This window comes from Desmodus rotundus, chromosome 1, assembly GCF_022682495.2.
Source record: "Desmodus rotundus isolate HL8 chromosome 1, HLdesRot8A.1, whole genome shotgun sequence".
Classification (NCBI taxonomy): Eukaryota; Metazoa; Chordata; class Mammalia; order Chiroptera; family Phyllostomidae; genus Desmodus; species Desmodus rotundus.
This window is the reverse complement of record NC_071387.1, coordinates 7,700,415-7,721,829: the sequence shown is the minus strand read 5'-3', so window position 1 is coordinate 7,721,829 and position 21,415 is coordinate 7,700,415. Positions and strand designations below refer to the sequence as shown.

Sequence of the window (21,415 nt, the reverse complement as noted above, 5' to 3'; positions counted from 1 at the left end):
GAAAAAGACAGAAATATAAACAACCATCTTCTCTCCCCAGTGCTGCAGATCTGTTCATTAATCACTCTTACTTTCAAAATTCAGGGCACACATCAACTTTGAAAAGTCAGGTTCCCCTCACTATCTTCTACTGAATTGTGAACTTAAATTCAACTTCACGAACTACATGAATCTTAAGGAACAAACTTCATCATTTATAAAAATGCAAGTAATCAAAATTCATGTAACAATTTACACAAAGCAAAAGCAACATGCACATGGAACACACTTTTATAAACTATTTCTTATGAGAAGTTATACAAGTAGAGGAAGAACAGCCTATTACCCACCAAACGGGGCTACTAGAGTAATATGAGCAGAGAGATTGGTGGCTGAGGGATCCCAGGCAGCGATGGCTGCTAACTGTTGTCCTGGGTTGCGAAAGCATTAAACAGAAAGAAAATCAACCCTCTGAATAATGGACACAATTTTTAAAATATGAAATAAATTCAATGACCAGGTCACACGATTATACAAAATAATACTGGGCAAAACATTAGAAGTTTACTTTCCATTATATCCATATTTAATGATACTTCTGGATGATACGAAATGAAAAAACTGAAGCACAGGAGTGAATGGCTAGGACAAAAATCTCTAATTTACCAAAAATCATTTATTCCTCCATGTTAAAAAAGTACAAATAGCCTATAATATTAAAAATCTTCGAATGCCAACTTTACTGTTTTGTTTTTAATTCTGAAAAATGACATTTTGGGATGATGAAAGCCAAAGACTTGACGAATATGATGCCATATTCCTGTTGATATTATTCCATACTATGTTAAATGTAAGGTAGGTTAATATTAAGAAACTCACAGTTCTTAACACATCAGCTCATGGAAGTTTATGAAATTCCATTCTTCAAAATGTGTAAAATACAGTAACTATTCATGTTCACTATCACTGAGCTCCTCATTATCATTAAAAAACTGGCACTGAACTACTCTGCTCCCTTGGCCTACACTCTTTCCCTTCCTCTCTCCCTCTCATCCCTCAAGAGAAAGTGCAGGCTTCCCCTGCTCCAGGGTCATCTTCTCCAGGTGCGCTGGTAATTCTGTAATGCTTATGTCCACCAAACACTTAGTACACTGAGGGCACTACTCTCTTTTCGTTTTCCCCAACCAGACTACCAGCAGCTGACTCAGAGGGAGGACATGCACCGCCTAGGGTCTTTGTGCCTCCAGTGTCTAGCACAGTACCCGACCTGCAGGATCAGGATTGTAATGCCTACTCTTTCAGCGGGCTCTTTGCTAAAATGGATTAAATGAAACAACGTTTACAAAGTACTTAGTGTGTAGAACCACAGTATACGGTCAATTTTTTGTTGCATGTGTATAGCAGATGTTTACTAAGTGAATAAAACTTAAGCCTAACTCATTCATAAACGAATAAATGACTAAATAAAATGGAACTTTTGTTTATTTTATAAAATAACTAGATATCTTAGTTCAGCTGATACAAGACTGATCACTAACAACAATGGAAAAATAGTACCTATGTAATTTCAACTTTATTGATAGAAACTTCTAATATTATTTTATTATGTTATTTAGAACCTTGTAGGAAAGACAGGGCCATATAATTCAAATAATGACTCCTTGTAACAAATGACACTTTCAAAATTTTCCAAGAAGAGACACTAAAGCACACAGTATACCACAGGAGGCATGATTTCAATTACTTATGAAAAAAGTATGTCTAGATAAAGGGAAAGCCTACTGCCGACCCTTAATCAATCTAGTGCAGTTACCAAAATTGAATTACTATCCGTTCACACGGAGACAGATGTCTCCAAATTATTTAAAACTGCATTTCAAAACACTGAGCAATAACAACGGCTAATAAAGAAATATTAAATTTAAGGTAAAGCCCCAATATGAGAAAGTGTCTGTACCTATGGGCAATCGATTCTTTTTATTCGCTGGAGTGGTTGCCGGAGACAGCTGAGGGGTATTGTAGGGAGTCATTTCCAAACTGCTGCTCTTCCATGGCTTTGCCTGGGGTAGGTTTGCCAATAAATTGTCGAGAGCCATTCTGTCTTCTCTCAGTTGGTCTCCAGACATCACACTCTTCATAAAATTCACCTGGCAAAAATAAAGGGACATTAGCTAGTGAAATCAATTTCTCAAACACAATATATACTTCTCACACAATGTACTCATCTATGGCTCTGCCCCGTGTAGATAAATGACTTCTGAGGAAATCCCATTAAAGAATAAAGCCATTACCAGAGTAGTAAGTTGACTGTAGGTTATATAAACCACAGTTCTGCTCAGCCCTTCCAGAAGATTAACAGGGGACATTGGAGGGGTCTCCACTGCCCGGCCCCCAATCACAACATCAAGGAAAGCAGCAACACAGCTCTGTTAAAACAGGAAAAGACCAGAGTGAAATGCCTCCTCTTTAAAATAAGGAAACAAAATTGCTGGTTAAGGTGGACAAGCTATACAAAACATTTCTGAAAGTTTTTCTTCTTAAAAATTATACTAAACCCACCATTAAAAAAATTAAACTCTCTATGAATTCATATAGAATAATCTCCAAGGTTCTCTGGTGCCTGAAACGAACATGATACAGACCAGTACGTTGCGGGTTTGCTCCCCAGTCAGGGCACACACAAGAAAGAATAGACCAATGAATAAGTGGACCAACAAATCCATGTGTCCCCTCTCTTTGTCTGTCTCCCTTCCTCTCTCTAAAAATCAAGAACAAACAGTACACACTGTCATACCATTTGTGAAAAGGGAGGGATGAGTGACTAGGAGAATATATTAGGAATCTGCTTATATATATATAGACCTCTAGGAGCATACACAAAAGACATAATATCAAAAACCTCTTGGGGAGGAAATAAAGGCTAGAGATCAGAGGTGGAAGGGAAATTTTACTGTATAACTTTTGAATTTTAAAATAGGGTGAATGTTGCCTACTCAAATATGATTAATTAAAATTTTATTTAATTAAACTGGACAATGCCATACATATTAACTTATGAAATATCCTTAAAATTATACAGTCACTGTGTATTTGATTTAGTGACAATTTTTAAAAATTAACCTTCTTAAAATAAAATAATCTTAATAGTTCCTGGGTTCTTATTATAGTAGCATCTCTTCAACATTTCTGTAAGTGACAATTAGTAATGTTTAGTGACATCTTCCTTTAAATGCTGCTGATCCAATATTATATGCACTATAGTTACACCAAAGAGTCATCGAAAGAATATTTAATCCTTTATCCATCACCTAAGAACAAGATTTAAGAAAGAGAATAGTCAAATTAACTAATACTCGGGCAAGATTTTCTATAAACACTATTTCCCAAAATGTAGTGTTCATTCTTACTTTGTCAAATTTTCCAAGGCTGCTCTTTGTCCGGGGATCGCCCTCTTCAGAGCCCGTCATGGCTAATTGTTGCAAAAGGCGACCGACCTGCAACCCAAAGCAGTGGTAGGGAGACACAGGCTATAGACACTACGTCCTCTCTCTCTCTGAAAACACTTCCATTCCATTCTAAAAATCTGCTTCACAATAATATTCATACCACCTGATCAACATACAAAATAGGGTCCCAACTGTGTATCTTTTCAACATCAGGTTTTACTATATTTAAACAGAATACACAGAACATTTTGCCTTCACCTCTCCTTAAACATGTTATACCAACATTAGGAAATAAAAATACAACACCTTTCTTTCTGATATTGCACTTTTCATGTGCTCAGACATTTTAAAATTAATTTGTAAAAGCTGACTCAAACTACTTAAAAGTTACTTGTTAGGTACCGTTCCCTACACAGTTCGCAAAGTACTCAAGGTAGATCCCCCCCCCCCCCCACCCCGCCAGATCTAAAAGCAAACAATTTTCAGAAAGCACATGCCGTTTGGAAAGTAAACATGAATTCTAAGAGCGAGTTCCTTATTGCCAAAAGCGAACTGTTCATTCACTCTCTTTAAAGACACTTTGCGAGCCCTGCCTGGTGTGGCTCAGTGGACTGCATGCTGGCCTGTGAACCCAAAGGATGCCTGCTCAATTCCTGGTCAGGGCATATGCCTGGTCCTCGATGTTTCTCTCTCCCTCTTTCTCTCTCCCTTCCCCTCTGTCTAAAAATAAATAAATAAAATCCTTAAAAAGAAATAAAGATACTCTGCTGAAAGTTGTTATCGTATAGCATCATCTATTTAATATCTGGGACAATCCTCCTCCCTTACTACTCATTTTGAAAATATGTGATTCAATCTCTGTTGAAATGACAAAAACAAAAACTACAACTGCATTGTCCTAAGAATAAATTAATATTTCACAAATGATGAAAAAAAATTTTTAAGTTCTTATTTAGTTTGAGAGAGAGGGGAAGGGAGGGAGAAAGAGAAGAAGCGAAACATCAATGCGTGGTTGCCTCTCACATGCGCCCCCTGCCCCCACCAGAGACCTGCCCAATCAGGGCAACCCAGGCATGTGCCCTGATTGGGAATCGAACCAGCAACCCTTTGGTTCATAGGCTGGCACTCTATCCACCGAGCCACACCAGCCAGGGCAAAAATTTTTTATTTTATTTCAGGGATTTCAATATACTTAATTGACCAACACCCTGATATGACAGAATTGATCATGAAAAAGAGCTTATCATTTTTTTTAAAAACTCATCCAAAGATTCTATTCCAAATAAACTCAGTCCCTTCTTTACAGTATTTCTGGGTAATAAGATATGACTAAACAGTTCCCTTAAGAAATAATAACATGATATCAGTACTTCAGATAATTGGGGGGAAAAAGTGCTAATACAAGTCCAAAAATCCTTTCAGAAACTCTTAGGTTCAGAAGAGTTTCATATTTCAAAATTTGGAGATTTTAGGAAGGTTGGTCAGTACATATATGTAACATGTTCAGTATTTAGGGTATCATCCCATAATCAAACATACTGACATTTTTGCAGCAACAAATGAGTATTTGTTAGCACTAAATGGAATAACGAACAATTATAAACAGCCTCATGTTAGTTCAGACTAGGTTTTGCTACCAAATGAAGTATAAAAGATTCCATTTTCAATCATTCTGGATTTTGAAACCATGGGAACTGGGCTTGTGGAAATTTAATCAAGTATACGTTCATATACGTTCATATGTGTGAAGATGCCATTTAAAGACACAAAATGTTTTATGAAAACAATATTTTTAAATCCCAATATGACTCCTTCTGTGTCTTAAGAAGAAAGTATTACCCTGGCCAGGTAGCTCAGTTGGTTAGTGTCGTCCTGACACACCAAGGTTGCGGGTGCAATGTTGGTCAGGGCACATACCTACGTTGAGGGTTCTATCCCCAGTTTGGGAGTGAATGGAGGCAACCAATAGATGTTTCTCGCTCACACTGATGTTTCTCTCTTTTCCTCTCTCAAAACAATGAAAAATGTCCTCAGTGAGGATTAAAAAAGAAAAAGAATCAACCAATGAATGCATAAATAAGTGGAACAAGTCAATGTTTCTCTCTTCTCTCTCAAGTCAATAAAAAAAAAAAGGAGCAAATATTTAGGATGGTCTAAGGAAAAAGAACGGTAAGAATCTATGAATACTGTCATCACATTTTCTGTTCCCGCCCCCACTGCCGAATCAACTGAATTCACCCCGAATGCCGCATTAATAATAATAGCGAAAGCATACCTGCATCAGATTGAATCTTGCCACCTCATTAATAGGAGCATCAGAAATGATTCCGTACTGCTCTGGATTGACAACCGCGGGACAGATGAAGTAGGCCAGCAGGAGATCGGTACACATTGCCCTGACCTCCCCGACCTCCAGTCTGTCTACACAGGAGAGGGTTTTGTACATCTGTGACACGATCCACCTCAAACTATGTGGGAAGCAGTATGTGTTCTGTTTGAGATAACCAATAAATTTGTTCACTAAAGCCACTAGTTTGGCCTCGTTGGAATCCACCATCTCTTGAACCCTTTGCCTGAATCGATCCGAGCCTTTCTCTCCAAAGAGTTTTTCCTGTTGAGATGGGGAGAACCTCTCAATTAGCTTATTTGGGTCAGTTTCCAGATGATCTTCATCTTCCACAAGCAGTTGCATGATTGGCTCATGTAAAGTAGCAGTGAGGAAAAGTTTGGCAGAAAACAGTCCTTCAGAGAAAAGTTTAAATAAGATGCTGAAGGCACAAGTTCCTCTCCTCAAAAGTCGCCTGGGGTTGTCACTTTCCTTAAGTTCAAATTCAATCAAGTATCTCAAAACCTGAAGGAGGTAGCTTTCATCTTCTTGCATTATGCAGTTGCCATAGAGGGAGGTAAAAACTGTGTAAATAACACTTTGTGTGTTCTCCTGATTAAGTTTCTCTCCAGCAACCAGAGAGGAGGCAATAAGACGAGGATTTTCCCTTAATCGACTCAAGAATTCTCCATAAGCAGTCTCCTGAAATCCCAATTGCTTATATCCATCAACAAACTGTGTATCTTCCAAAATCTTGGCATGTTGGCAACATTCAGCAGGGGAAGCTTCAGCACTAAAACATAAGCAAAGAAACAAAATAATAAAATTAACAACAATAATAACACATGTAATATACTAAAACGTGGAATGTGAGTTGATTATAGTTCCAGCAATGAGATCACTCTGAATTGCTAAAATCCCTCAGACCGCCAGCACCTAAAGGTGTGAAGACAGAAAGAAAAATGGATAAACAAGAACAAATTCTCCACATTAAAACAGGTTCAATGAAAAGTACCAAGAAGTAACCATTACTCTGATTTCTTCCACCAAAGATTATGCCTGCCTCATTCTGAACTTCACTTAAATGGATTCATACAGAGTATGTACTCTTTTGTGTCTGGCTTCTTTTCTCAACATTATACCTAGTGCTACTATTCTTAGAGTTGGAAACTGCTTTTTGGAAAGCAGAACATGAGGTATTAACACAGTGAAAAACAAGGTTTCTAAAAGTGAAAAGTAGATCTACAATAGGGAAACACGGAAATAAATGTACATTTTAAAATGTTAAGAAAAAAGGAGAACACAAGGTAATTTATTCTCTACACTAATAAAATGTGTATGTACAAAGATACAATCTTCACTGGTGTGGTATAAAATATTAATGCTTAAGTACTAATTCTCTGTAACAGTGCTTAAGGGATTTAATAAACAAAATGAGCAAAAACTCACCTTAATGTTGACTTAAACCCTCTGAAACCAAGTACTTTGTTGGAAATAGATTCATTTATTTACAGTTAGCAGTTAACACAGAACCAGACTGGTTTATAAGATGTAAGACCTCAAAATCTTTTCTTTACCTGGTTATTATAAGCCGATCCAAGTTAATTCTCTGTTGTTTAGCAATCCATGCTGTACGATACAGCTTTTCAGCTGTCTTAAGCACATCTGCATTGAGCCTCTGAATGAGCTGTTTCTCAGAGTTTACATACAAGCGTTCCTGCTTGAGGTGATGGGCCAGAGTATGAATATCTAACTTCACCATCTTCGAATGTGGAAAGGGTATAACAGCTGATCACTAAGAATAAAAAGACAAATTTTAAAATGTCAGGTTACTGAAATTGTTTTCCAAATCAAAAGGGATCGAATACATTAAGAATAAAGCTACAATTAGTACCATGGTTAATGCTAATTTTAAAGTAATCTATATAATTTTTATTACAGAAGCATGATGGGTTCAGTATAGAAAAACTGGTTAAGTACAGATAAGCAAAACGAAAAGCTCCTAATAAGGCCACTGCTCACAGACAGCCACTGCAAAAACCCTGTGTATGTCCTTCAAGGTCCGTGTCTACTTATTAACACTGTAGTTTCCCTGACTGCTCTTTCACACTGCAATCAATCGACATATTCTGTTGATTCCATCTTCAAAACATCTCAAATATGACTACTTCTCACCACCTTCATCATCACCTCTCCTCTGAAGCTCTATAACCACCACTTCCTAACTGATCTCCCTGCTTCCTTCCCTACACTACTAGAGTCTGGTTCTCTCCACAGCATAGAGTAGGGGTGCCAAACTCATTTTCACCGGGGGCCACATCAGCCTCATGGCTGTCTTCAAAGGGCCAAATGTAATTTTAGGACTGTATAAATGTAACCACTCCTAAACAGTTAAGGGAGAGGTCGTCGCTGCCACCAGGTAGAAACAAGGTGCCAGGCTGGATGAAACAAGGTGGAGGGCCGGATTCAGCCTTGTGCTTGCCACCTGTGGGTTAGAGTATCCTTTCAACTTCAGTCAAATCACGCTACTCCCTGCCTAGAAATTGCCCAAAGCCTCAGCATTTGCTGGTCCCTCTGTCTCTGGCTGGAAGGCTAGTCCTCCGGATATCTTTGCAAGGTTGCTTCATTCAGGCCTTTCCCTCACGCAGGTCTCTCTGCACAAATGTCTATTTAAGAAGGCCTTCTCAAGTAACTCTTTCTAAAATAGAAAATATCACTTCCTATTCCTTCTTCTGGCCACTTTAAAAGCACTTCCCCCTATCTAGAACTGTGTTACAGATAGCTACTTGCATGCTCAGCGTGCTTAGAGCATGGCTCTCCCACCAGAGGTTAGGGCCACCAGGGCCAAGGCTCGTCAGTTTTGTTCACTTACAGCTGTAATTTCAGGGCTGAGGAGACGGTCCGGTTCACTGCAGGAGTTGAATAAATATTTGCCAAAGGAATGAATGATATCAGACGATTCTTATTTATCTAGTAGCTAAATAAACTGATTAAAATAGCACACATATTTTAAAGCATTATTACTTAAGCTATGCCCTTGGACCTAGAAGGCCTGCCAGACCACAAATGTTTTATATCAACAACAGAAGTGCCCGTGGCCCAGAAAGCAGCATCCAATGTTGTGTCCAGACAGCAGGCAGTCACTAAATTAGAAAAGTACTTCTCATTCAGAATTAAACATTGTGATTCTATATTTGAAAGTTGCTATGAAAATAGAGCTTTAATGTTCTCAACATAACAACACAACAAGAAAATGATAATCATGTGAGGTGAAGGATGTGTTGAATAAACCTTACTGTGGTAAACATTTTGCAACACGTGCGTGTATCAAATCATCACATTATATGCCTTAAATATGTTATATTTAAATTACATCTCGGTAAAGCTGGGGAGAAAAAACGGTCCCAGTCAATCAGATTCACAAGTGACCTTAATGGATCTACTTGGAATTGATCAAATACAATTTATAGTGAATTTGGATTCTGAAAGAGAAGACAACCTAGACCACAGAACTCAATGTTTTTAGAGATCCAATGAAAACACGTTCCTATATACAAAATAGATATTTTGGTGCTAAAATTGAAGAAAACTAAACATTATGGCACCAGCTGAAAATATATTTAACACCAAATTATTTAAAGGATTTAATAACTTTCAAATAAGTTTGGTTTCAAAAATGTTTTAACTTTTTTTTTATTTTAACGAACTATTGATGACTAGGAAAATTTCAGGTATGACCATATAACCTGATTGCTCTAATTTAACTGCTTTAAAAAATACTTCCTTGTACCTTATCAATTCCCTACCAAACCATGCAAAGATGCTATTCCAAATCTCCTATATGGTTAAAACCCCCAACTGCTTTCCTCTCAAAAGATATACATATGTCTACTTCCCCAAGATAATTCACTATTAGTCACAAGGACATATATGTACATTCAAAAAATTGGTGAAATGCATACATATACATCTATAATCTTACTCAGTCTACAGAAAACACATAGTAGAGTTTCATGTGGGAACTCTAAGATCCTCTAGGGGGCTCTAAGTCCATAGACTAAGAACAGAATCATTGAACAAATTATTATAATTATGACAAGTATTATAGTTAATGAAAACAGTACTGAAACATCAGTATGCTTCATTAATTAGTTCTGTTACCTTGAGTACATAATGCAAATTTTGTACCCAAAACATCAATTTTTTGTTGTTCCACTTATTTATGCATTCATTAATTGGCCCTGACTGGGGATCAAACCCACAACCTTGGCACATCAGGACAACACTCTAACCAAATTAGCTACCCGACGAGAGCCCAAAACAATACTTTTTTTTTTAAAGATTTTATTTATTTTTACTTTTGGAGAGAGGGGAAGGGAGGGAGAAAGAGGAGATAAACATCAGTATGTGGCTGCCTCTCACATGGCCCCCACCAGGGACCCGGCCTGCAACCCAGGCGTGTGCCCTGACTGGGAATCGAACCAGCGACCCTTGGGTTCACAGCCGGCGCTCAATGCACTGAGCTACACCAGCCAGGCAAAAATAATACTTTTTAAAAAATCATTGTATAAATGTATAATCCTCTCATTGCCACACATAGGAAAGTGTCATTAAACCACTGAGTAAAATGCAAGAGATTTAAGTATGAATTATTAACCTTGACCTATATTTTTGCCCCCAGTTTACCTGAATTAAATTCATACTCTGAACATCACTGTACACAACATGTAGCACATGCCACAGTATAATATTATATCTCTGTCTCTCCCACTAGATGGTAAACACTGAGGGAAAGAACTCACTCAGCTCTGGATCCTGGCATTGCTGATGGCAAGTAGGAGAAGCTCACACATGTTAATTCTGGTAGCACCAAGCCAACTGGCTCACACATTGAAAAAAACTAACACCACATACAAAAATAATCACTTCTAACTGGTCACCACTTAAAAACAACAGTTGCAGAAAAGGGTTTGAGAATTTTAAAAGGTAGAGTTGGTCAAGTTTTCTCTCCTAAGGCACAAGAGAGGTCAGCCACCAGGACTAGCTTAAATAAAAGTAGGCATGGATAACCAAATGTGGGGAGATTTTTACCATATCGAGGACAACAGGAAAGAACAAACACTGGCAAATAAATTCACTGCCTGAAAAGTAACAATGTCAAACTAACAATAATAATATCAAACCAACATTTATTTAGGACTTTAGTAGGACAGGCACTGCTATTTTTTTCCTCACCAAGTCCTCAAAACTCTATAACAATTGTGCTCAATGACAGTTGAGAAAAGTGTCTGCATACCTAGTAAGTAGCTATGTCAAAATCAAATTGACTCAGTTCTGACTCCAAAGCAGCCCTTGCTCTCAACCAACTAATCTAAACATTTTGTCAGTAACATCTACCTTAATTTCCAGTTCTGTTAATAACTGACTCCTCAAAGTTCCTTTTATCTATTGATTTCTACAGAACTTTATGTGGCTTCTAGTGACATCTACTTCATTTGAGTTTATACTCAAATGTCATTTAAAATACAGGTGCCCCCAACCTGCACCTCTTGGCTAAGTTTAAATTCTTTATTTCCCCCATCTGCTAATCATCTTAATATCAAGATACAATCTGATCACCCAAGATTCAAAAATCTTCACAGGCGAACCCAGCCATTTGCACCCTATGGTGCAACATGCCCGCTCATGCCTCATGTCTCGTGCAGCAATTGTCCCTGACCTTCCTGGCATGTTCTGTCATGGCACAAACACACTCCGAGTCTCAAAACAAGACTCCTCCTTTCCCTCAGCAATACTCTGCTCCAAATTCTACTCTCTCTCTTTCTTTATTCTTTCTAATTCCTCTGCAAAACCGAAATTTAGTCCTAGGAATCCAGACAATGGAAAAAAATTCCTAATGTATCTCTCTCCCCAATCTATCCTATACTGACAGGTTAGTATTTCCAAAGTACCAATTTGATGCATGAGGTCCATCCAGAAAAAGTCAAGACATTGTTAAAATAACGAGAATGGTTTGCATGAGATTGATGTAACCTGGTAGCCAAGGAGAGTAGACTGGAAAGTACATGCGTGAAGAATGACAACTTCACTGTACTAGTCAGCGGGGGCAGTAGACACCTGTTGAGTGAGCATGTATACTGTGTGGCTGTGGCAATCAAACTGACTGAGAGAGTAGAGCAATGAATCTGCATCAGATTTTGCATTAAGCTTGAACATTCCTCCGCAGAAACTATTCAGATGACTCAGAAGCCTGCAGCTATGGGCAACTGATGATTGGCAGCTTCTTCACAACAGGCCCGCTCATGCATCACATCTGGTGCAGAGATTTTTGGCAAAACATCAAATCACCCAGGTGACTCAGCCCCTCTACAGCCCAGATTTGGCACCCTGTTGACTTCTGGCTTTTCCCAACACTAAAATCACCTTTGAAAGGGAAGAGATTTCAGACCCTCAATGAGATTTAGGAAAATACGACACAGCAGCTGATGGGGATTGGGCGAACTGTATGAGGTCGCAAAGTGTCTACTTTGAACGGGCCTGAGGCGTCATTGTCCTGTGTGCAGTGTTTCTTGTATCTTGAATCTTCTTCAATAAATGTCTATTTCTCATAGTCCATGGCTGGATACCTTCTGGACAGAACTCGTAAACCTTCCCAATCCCTCCAAATCTCTTTTAAAAGCCGAGGACTTCCTTGTAGTGCCAGAACACACTGAATCATGTGCAGAAGTCAGAAGGGAGTCAGATGTGCTCAATTAAGACCCTCCCTGGATTAATTCCCCAGGCCTCCAACTGCAGGAGTCAAAAATGGAAATCCCAGAAAATTCTGCATGTATTTGGGAAGCAGATCCTCTCCCCTTCCTTCTATCCACCTTTACAGCCAACTCTATCAAGATCTCCCCTGGACCACCAGCTCTTAATTTAGCCTCTTGTGTATTTCTGTTCATGTCAATCATAACAAGAATTTGTTTCCTGAAATTTGCAAGCATTTTCCAAATTAGATAATTTCTTTTTGGAGTGGTCAAAAATTAGGCTTTGAAAATCTGTAATATTAAATTGGGTTCTGCTTATCACATTTCTACAAAAGTTACATCAGATTTTAAGCTTTGCAACTCATGTTATGAAGACACCAGTGGGAAGATTTTAGTTGAAGGAGTGAAGTACACTGGGTTTCTAAATCCTTTCACAATGGCAAACTAAGGCCTGTGGGCCAAATTCAGCTGGCCAATTGTTTGTATATATGCAGTGGTACTGGAAAAGAGTCCAATTTGTTTTTATATTATCTCTAATTGCTTTCATGCTACAGTGGCAGCGTTGAACAGTTGCCAGAGTCCATATGGCCCACAACCCTAAAATATTTACTATCTGGCCCTTGACAGAAAAGGGTTGCCAACTCCTGATAAGCAAACATGCCTCCTCTAACACAGAGCACAGAAAGGAAGCACAGCTTGATAAAGTGAAATGTGTGAATTAGAAAACACATGAAAAGTTCCAAGGAGGATATGCACACATATTGTTGGGTTGACCAAAAAGTTAATTTGATTATTTTCCGTACCATGGCTCTAGTAGCATTTAGTTGTCTTTAACTTCATTTGAAATAATTTTGTTAGATTGTATTGTGACTGCTGTCATATCAACGTGCAATTTTTTTTTAAAGTTATCAAAGTTGGTGAATTTTTGTGTAGCAGTTTTAATATTGAAGATGGAAGAAAATAAGCAACATTTCTGGCATATTGTGCTTCATTATTTCTTTTTTAATTTTTTTTAAGATTTTATTTATTTATTTTTGAGAGGGGAAGGGAAGGAGAAGAGAGGGAGAGAAACATCAATGTGTGGTTGCTTCTCCCGCGCCCCCTCCTGGGGACCTGGCCTGCAATCCAGGCATCTGCCCTGACTGGGAATTGAACCAACCACCCTTTGGTTCACAGGCCAGTGCTCAATCTACTGAGCCACACACCATACAGGGCTGCTTTATTATTTCAGGAAAGGTAAAAACACAACTGAAATGCAAAAAAAGATTTATGCAGTGTATGGAGAAGGTGCTGTGGCTGATCGAACGTGTCAAAAGTGGTTTGAAAGTTTTGTGCTGGATGGAGACTTCTTACTGGACAATGCTCCAGTAAGGTAGACCAGTTGAAGTCAATAGTGATCAAATCAAGAGAGTAATAGAGAACAATGAACAAAACCATGCAGGAGATAGCCAACATACTCAAAATATCCCAATCAATAAAGTTATTTGTAAAAATGAAAAATGTGTCTTTTATTTTACAGAAAAAAACAAATGATCTTTTTGGACTATCCAATACAAACGTTAGTAACTATGCCTGAACAAACTCCTGTGACCCAAGAGAAGGACTCTAAAGTAGGACAAAGTTATTTCAAATGTTTAATGGAATGAAAATCATGTTTCATGTTTTCTTTGTTGAAAAATTTTAAAGGCATCCCAAGTTAATGATATGTATCTTATAGTTCTAAATTCTAAGTAATAGCTAGACTTCAAATAAACAAACTATCATCTCTTTATTAATCCAATAAGTCAAAGAGTAACTTTATAAGAGTAACTTTCTTACTTTATATAGAGACTACTTAAATAAGTCCACCAAGATGCCTCCAAAACTGTAGTCTGAAGCAGCTGAGACTGAGTTTTCTCACCTATCAGCCATGTGCTTGGTGGCTAGTCACCTCACCTGAGTCTCCATTTCATCATCTTCAAAATTGGGATAATTTCCTCGTCAACCTTACTAGTAAACCGTACAGTTCACATGGGCTGACTGTGAAGTAGAAATGACTGGACCATGTAGGAACATCATTATTCTCCTCTATGACTCTAAATAACACTGAATCACTAAGAGGCAAAGCCACTCCATTGAATCTCTTTCAGTCCTTCTTTTACATCATGGAGAAAATCTAAGCAAAGTGCCAATCTGTCTTCAACATTTCCCTAACACTTGCTAATCTGTCCTTCTAATTAAAGCACCTTCGGTGAATAGCAGCCAGTAAGGTTTTATAACATTATTTTGTTTATATTGTATTTAAGTTGCTTTCTACTTAGGGTAAGAAATGTTAGCCTTTCGTTCTAGTAGTAACATCAAGCTTCTTTCAGCATATTTTTAGAGTGTGTCCTTAAAGAAGGCATTAAATAAATAACAGTACAAGTAGTATGCAGATTTGGTGAAAACCATGATGTTACTCAAGGATTAAGCACTGGGAACATTTTTATATACTGATGACTACACCCTGACAGAACTTTTACCTTGTCAGTGACTTTTTTCATTCATTACATAGGCAGTTTCCTCATAGTATTTACGTAATATCCCTATTAATGTGATAGGGCAAAAAAAAGGACATGACTGCCACTTTTACCAGTAAACGACCTACTACAATGCTAGCTCCTGTATTTTATCAATCAAACAAGTTTAACTTGAAGACTTATATTACCCATCACTTTTCTGGGAACTAGCCAATACATACAAGAAATGATGGCCCTGGCAAATATATTTTATAAACATACACAATCATGCTGAACTACAAGGGTGTGTCTGCATGTGTGTTCCCTTATAAGACTAATCTCCTTCAGTGCAGGAACAGTTGCTTACTCATTTTGTAATGTCTGATTAAAGCCACATGATCTAAAAAGGGTCAGATATTAAAAATGAGTTCATTTCTTTTTTTTTTTTTTAATTTTTAGAGGGAGATAAACATCAATGTGTGGTTGCTTCTCCCTCGCCCCCTACTGGGGACCTAGCCGGCAACCCAGGCATGTGCCCCGACTGGGAATCCAACCAGCGAAGCTTTGCTTCACAGGCCGGGCCTCAATCCACTGAGCCACACCAGCCAGGGCTGAGTTCATTTCTTTCCAAAAAATATGAACAGACAAGCACAGTAAGCTTTATTTAACACAGTTCCTTCAGCAAATGTTTATTAAACACCTACTATGTGCTAAGCACTGATGAACAAGACAGATAAGGTCTACTCTTGAGGGCCCACATTCTCATGACATTCTCATGACAATTTCGAGTGGTTTTCACAGACCAGATTCCTGTATGTTCTCTATTCCTGTCACTCTTTACACTGGCCAGTTAAATCCCACTTAGGCTTCGGGGCCAACCTCAAACTGAGGGGCCATTACTGGCCACTCTCTCGACTCAGATTTTTTCTCATTTGGGTTCATCTCTACCACAGCATTTTACACTGTTTGCAACAAAAGGTTATTTCAATAAACTTCCAAGCTCCCTGAAGTGGGAACATAGTCCTCTTGGTATCCCCATTACTTAGTGGAGGGACTAGCAGTTAGCAAGTGCTAAATAAATGTTTGAATTTATAATTAATTAATAAATGACTGAATGATAAAGAGCAATGCTCCAGTTAGCAATCAACCAAGCTGCTGCTAATTCACTTCCAAAATAACTAAGGAACAATAACTAAATTTAAGTTGAAGATACTTACTAACTCTCCAATGAGCACGTTTGAAATAATTACTAATGAACAAAAAAAAAAGAATTTCCTCGCAATTGAGAAATGCTTATCATTGTGGATAAAAATGGAAACAAGTGATACTTTAATATCTTTAGTTGGTATATTTGAAACAAGAGTAAAATATTGTAGAAGAAAGAATGGACTTAGTAACAACTGTTCCTGGCACAAGTACAGGAAACTGAAATGCTGACTACTGTGAAGATGCAAGTAATATAAAACCAGAATACTCAGAATTCGAATCAGCAGTACAGACTTCTTGTTATGACACCAAAATTCTAGACCCTAACAAAGTAAGTGAAACCCAAACAGATATTGATTTTACCACCAACATATGCCTAATTTTCCAGAGCTAAGGAAGACAGGCTAATCACAAAAATAATGAAGCCATGCACAACCAATGGCTGTGGGTTAAGCCACATTAAACTACACAGCTCAACTGAGAGAGTATCAAACACCTGGACAGTTAATATGCATTACTTAGCAAATACTATTCCAGTTCACAAAGCGTGACTTTTAAAAATATTCCTTGATTTGTATGCAAGCGCATAAAAATCACAAGTTCCCGTCAATGTTTTATCTGTGTATTAAGGGATATAAAAATACTTATAAATAAACCTATTTTATTTGAAAAAAAATTCCTTGAAATCATTACCACTGGGATTGGCAATATTAAAGAAGACTGAGTTTGAAAGGTACGAACGTAAGTTATGGTACACCACTATTCCGGAATACTACGTGAAGGTAATTACTAAGAAGAAGGTAGGAGAGGTACACGGAAAGATGTCCAGCTCGCATCATTAAGTGAAAAATGCAAATCGCAGCACAATATGCATGGTAAGGTCCCAGAGGCATCACAGGGGCTAAAACACAATCCCTGGAGCAAACCACCTGGGCCCAAATGTCAGTGTTGCTGTAACGTGGTGTGCAACCTTTCTCTAGTTCCCTCTCCGTGCCCCACTGTCTTCATCTGCAAACGGGTATGAAATCGAACTTACTTCATAAGGAGTCTTCATAGGGTTGGGAGAGTTTAACGGGTTAATATATGTAAAGCACTTAGCAAGCACAAGCATTAAGTATAATTTTGGGGGGAAAAAAAGGAAAAACCCAAAGCATATAGTATGTGTATGTGAGGAAGAAAAGCTTCCATTTTTGCATTGTTTTTAGTTGTTTTTTAAACAAAGAATATTTATTATTTTAGTAATTTTTTTAAAAAGAAAAAACATAAAAACCTGGCCCTAAGTTCTTCCCCACTGAAAGATCTGCTAGTGCAACTACTTAAACACTCAGGACCAGACAAATTCTGTGAATAACAACATATTTAACATGAAATTTTTCATTCAATGAAAAGAACACAGTCCTTAATTTCTAGACATACTTCAACAATAGCAAGCTACACACCAATAAGCACAATTACAAAGACATTAAAATCATATCCCTTTATTTCCCAGAGGTAATAAATGATACAAAAATATCCACCAAATCCAGAAATGGGGATCAAGAACTTTCACAATTAGATAAATGTCCATTAATTGTATTAGTCTATAATTAAATACCATTAATCTAATTTCCTATTCGATAATCTCTAATGACAACTCATTAAGACATACATACATCTGGAGATCAAGATAAACTAAATAACTAAAGAAAAACCTAAAACCTTTGGAACCCTCTGCAAACTTCTGAGAGGAAGAGTTCACCACCCATATGCTTTGAGGAAGCTTCAGCGACATTTTTGCTGAGCTGTATTACTGGTAAAGCCTGTTTCAAAACCCAAGAGTCCACTGAAAAATTAAGAGAAGCAATGTAAACAGCAGGCTGTCAGGTCCATTCCATCACATTTACCAGACTGGTGGTTCATAAAATTATAAATATCGATATCCAATTTCAAAAGAGATTACTACCATTGACTGTGTTAACCTAAAAGGAACTTCCTGGACTACACACATGCAAAATTACCTGGTTAAAATATTTTTTTCCAAAAGAAATAAACCACTAAGATGTCTCCACGGCATTATGGATTTGGTAATTTTAAATAGGTTACATAATGCCTAGAAAAAGAAAAATAACTCAATGTTAGTGATTATTATCATTACTATTATGATGATGTTTTGAAATGATGGAATAAAGAAGCTTAGTAAGTCACTTTCCATCAAAATCCAAATTGACCCATCATAGTCTTGAATAGTTAGACATTAAAAGGCATTTGGTTTGAAAGGAATCAAAGATTCCTTGGGTTCTAAAGGAGGTGATAAAAATGAGATAATTTTTCAAAAAGAATCCATCTATTCCTTACTAAGTTTTTCTGGTAAAGAAATCTGTACTTATAAACACTTTGCAATTCTGCCTTGAGTGCAATGACTTTTAGACCTAATGTATTTTTATAAAGTAGTCAGGATTTATAAATAATGGAAGTGAAATTAAGAGATGGGTCACAGTCCGGTATTAGAAAGTGAAAGCAGACAGTTATAGTTCAAAGTGGGTTGAAAATAAATTAATTTAGCTTAATTCCTAAAAACTTCAAAAATACATGTATTTGAATAAAATTAAGATTGCAGGCCCTATAGCCAAGTAGCTCAGTTGGTTAGAGCATCATCCCAATACATCAAGGTTAAGGGTTCGATCCCCAGTCAGGGAACATACAAGAATCAACCAATGAATGCATAAATGAGTGAAAAAACAAACTGATGTTTCTCTCTCTTTCTCCCTCTCTCTCTCTCTAAAGTCAACTTTAAAAAAAGAACTGATGCTTTAAACTAAAAATTAAGATTGCCTGGGAAGAAAATTTGATTCTGATTCTGAAAATATCAGAAAAAGGCTAATATCCCTTGACTAATTTTTTTATCTTTTAAAATTTCCAATAGGAAAACCATGATTTAATCCTTTCAAACACTCATAGAAAATGTATTGAAAACAAATTAGTAAGAAAAAAAAAAAAGAACTGAACATGTTTGACAACATGCTTTCCACTCATCTGCAGCGTGGGTGTACCAGCATTACACGGGAGCAAGACCAAGCAAGCTCCTTTAGGACAGTCATCTTAGATTAATGAGCAGACATCTTGACTGTTTGTGCACTTACAACAGTATGCTCAAAGCCTTACATTTAAAAAGTGGCTTATAAAAAAGATGTATACATTGAAATCTCATAGTCAAACTTCAGGAAGAAAAACCCAGAGACACTATGAAGACCCCTGGAAAAGCCTGCTTTTTACTTTTAAACATTTGCTCAACTATTCATTCACGTACATTAAATAAGAGAACCTGAAGCATCAACAGATATTCACCACTTCTTTTGACCACTGCATTGCAGAGTTCAAGACCCGGTTTCAAGCTTAGGAATAAGAAACACCTACCCTTCTAAAAATGTTTTTACAAAATCGTAACTCATAGTAAGACATTCTGAAAAATTCAGAAAATGTAGGTTATGCATAAAGAAGGAAATTTTAATTGTCTATAATTTTAAAAAACAGAAATCAAGTACCTAAAGCTTCTTCTAGCATGCATTTATAATACAGAAATTATTGGTCCTAGTTCCTTTACAAATGAAAACGACTTGATTAGGATTACTTAAAGAGTTAAAGCCGCAAATAATTCTATGCAAACACAAGTTTAAGGAATTCAAATGTGAAAAAAATGCTGAAATCCTTCTTGCCTAAGAAAAAATTAACTCCAGAGAAGAAAACAGCCCTGGCTGGTGTGGCTCAGCAGATTGACTGCAGGCCTGCGAACCAAAGGGTAGCAGGTTTGATTCCCAGTCAGGGCACATGACTGGGTTGTGGGCCAGGTCCCCAGTAGGGAGCACACAAGAGGTGATCATACACTGCTGTTTCTCTCCCTCTCTTTCTCCTTCCCTTCCCCCCTCTCTAAAAATAAACAAATCTTTTTTTTTTTTTTTTTTTTTTTTAAACAAATCTTTTTTAAAAAATAAAGAAAATATGTGTGGTAAAAAAACCAGAAAACTGAAAAGGAAAAGAATTAAGTAACCATTTCAGAAAACTGTTTTCAAGAACTGGTCTTTCCAAGTACTGGCTTACCATTAGAATATATTCACTTTACCTCTTCAATTTTATATAAATATGAGGGGTAATTTTTGCAAATAAAACTAAGTTAAGCTGAAGCACATCATATTCAAAGAGTGGCAAATGTAATGTGAATTGAACCAAAAAAGAAGTTAATACATATTGTTACAATTTCCAGAATAGTATTAGGCTACATCACCTTGTAAGGTGGTAAGCACTACATGCCATCACTGGAAAGTGGCTCCCAAACGCACGGTCCTGCCAACTGGGTGAAGTGGGAAGTGACGGCATTGTGACAGTGGCCAAGAAGGCACCAGAAGAGCAGGGCTTGTTTTAAGGTCAGGGATGTGGTACCAAGGTGGAATAGAGTGAAGGCAGTTTGAGAGGTGGAGCACCAAAAGGTAACTAGCAAATACTGAGTGAAAGCCACACTGCTGGTGCTTTTCATATATGATTTTTCTTCGATTTAGTCCTATGTGATAGGTATTTATCACTTCCATTTCACAGACGAGAAACCAGGTTTAGAAAAGTCACATAACTTACCGCCTATTCATTCAGCTATTATGTGGCAGAGAAGGAATTCAAAACTCGATTTGTTTGCTCTGTGGTTCTTCTCCAGTATATTGACTTCAGATTCACTGTGAGCAATTTCCCTGTAGAGGGAGGGAAAGAGAGAATGAGGGAGAAAGTGAAGGAGAGAGGAAAGACTCAAATGATCTCCAATTTAATTTACAAAACTGTCCTTGTCTTTATTCAATGGTTCCCTTCACCTAGAGCCCTTCTCCAGTATTCCTATAGCCAATTACATCTATGATTTTAGGTCCAGTTCAAATCCCATCTCCTATATACATCCATTCCCTGATCTCCCGCTCTCATTATTAGAAGTACCTCCAATCTAAATTTTCTTGACCCTTTACACTGGCATGTATATTAACAACTCATGTCTTTGAGAAAGTTATAAAATTATCACTCCATAATTACTTATTAATTACAAAAGAAAAAGGGATGCCTTTACAATAACGATCAAATTTTCAACGATAATGTAACTGACATCTCATGCTTCTATGTGATACACAGAAAGAAACCTATAATCACCTGCACAGCCAAAAATGTTAAACTTGAATCTGATCATCAAGAAATGGTCAGACAAATCCAAATTGAGGAGTATCTTAC

General features: G+C 37.4%; 1 protein-coding gene across 7 annotated transcripts in view; it reads right to left on the bottom strand.

The window, feature by feature from the left end:
- The window catches only part of GAPVD1 (GTPase activating protein and VPS9 domains 1), a 58,984-nt gene that overhangs the window by 33,477 nt on the left and 4,092 nt on the right, over window positions 1-21,415 (bottom strand). For 4 of the 7 annotated variants that reach the window (XM_024562023.4, XM_024562026.4, XM_024562025.4 and 1 more), the window contains exons 2-7: window positions 20,786-20,895; window positions 7,329-7,546; window positions 5,701-6,544; window positions 3,387-3,473; window positions 2,271-2,405; window positions 1,937-2,126 (exon numbers count right to left, since the gene is read on the bottom strand). In XM_024562023.4, the coding sequence (XP_024417791.2) occupies window positions 1,937-2,126; window positions 2,271-2,405; window positions 3,387-3,473; window positions 5,701-6,544; window positions 7,329-7,513 (1,441 nt within the window). In that variant the 5' untranslated portion in view covers window positions 7,514-7,546; window positions 20,786-20,895. Of the gene's footprint in view, window positions 1-1,936; window positions 2,127-2,270; window positions 2,406-3,386; window positions 3,474-5,700; window positions 6,545-7,328; window positions 7,553-20,785; window positions 20,896-21,415 lie in introns of those variants that run through there. The other 3 variants (XM_053920641.2, XM_053920643.2, XM_053920655.2) reach the window with 1 other exon arrangement.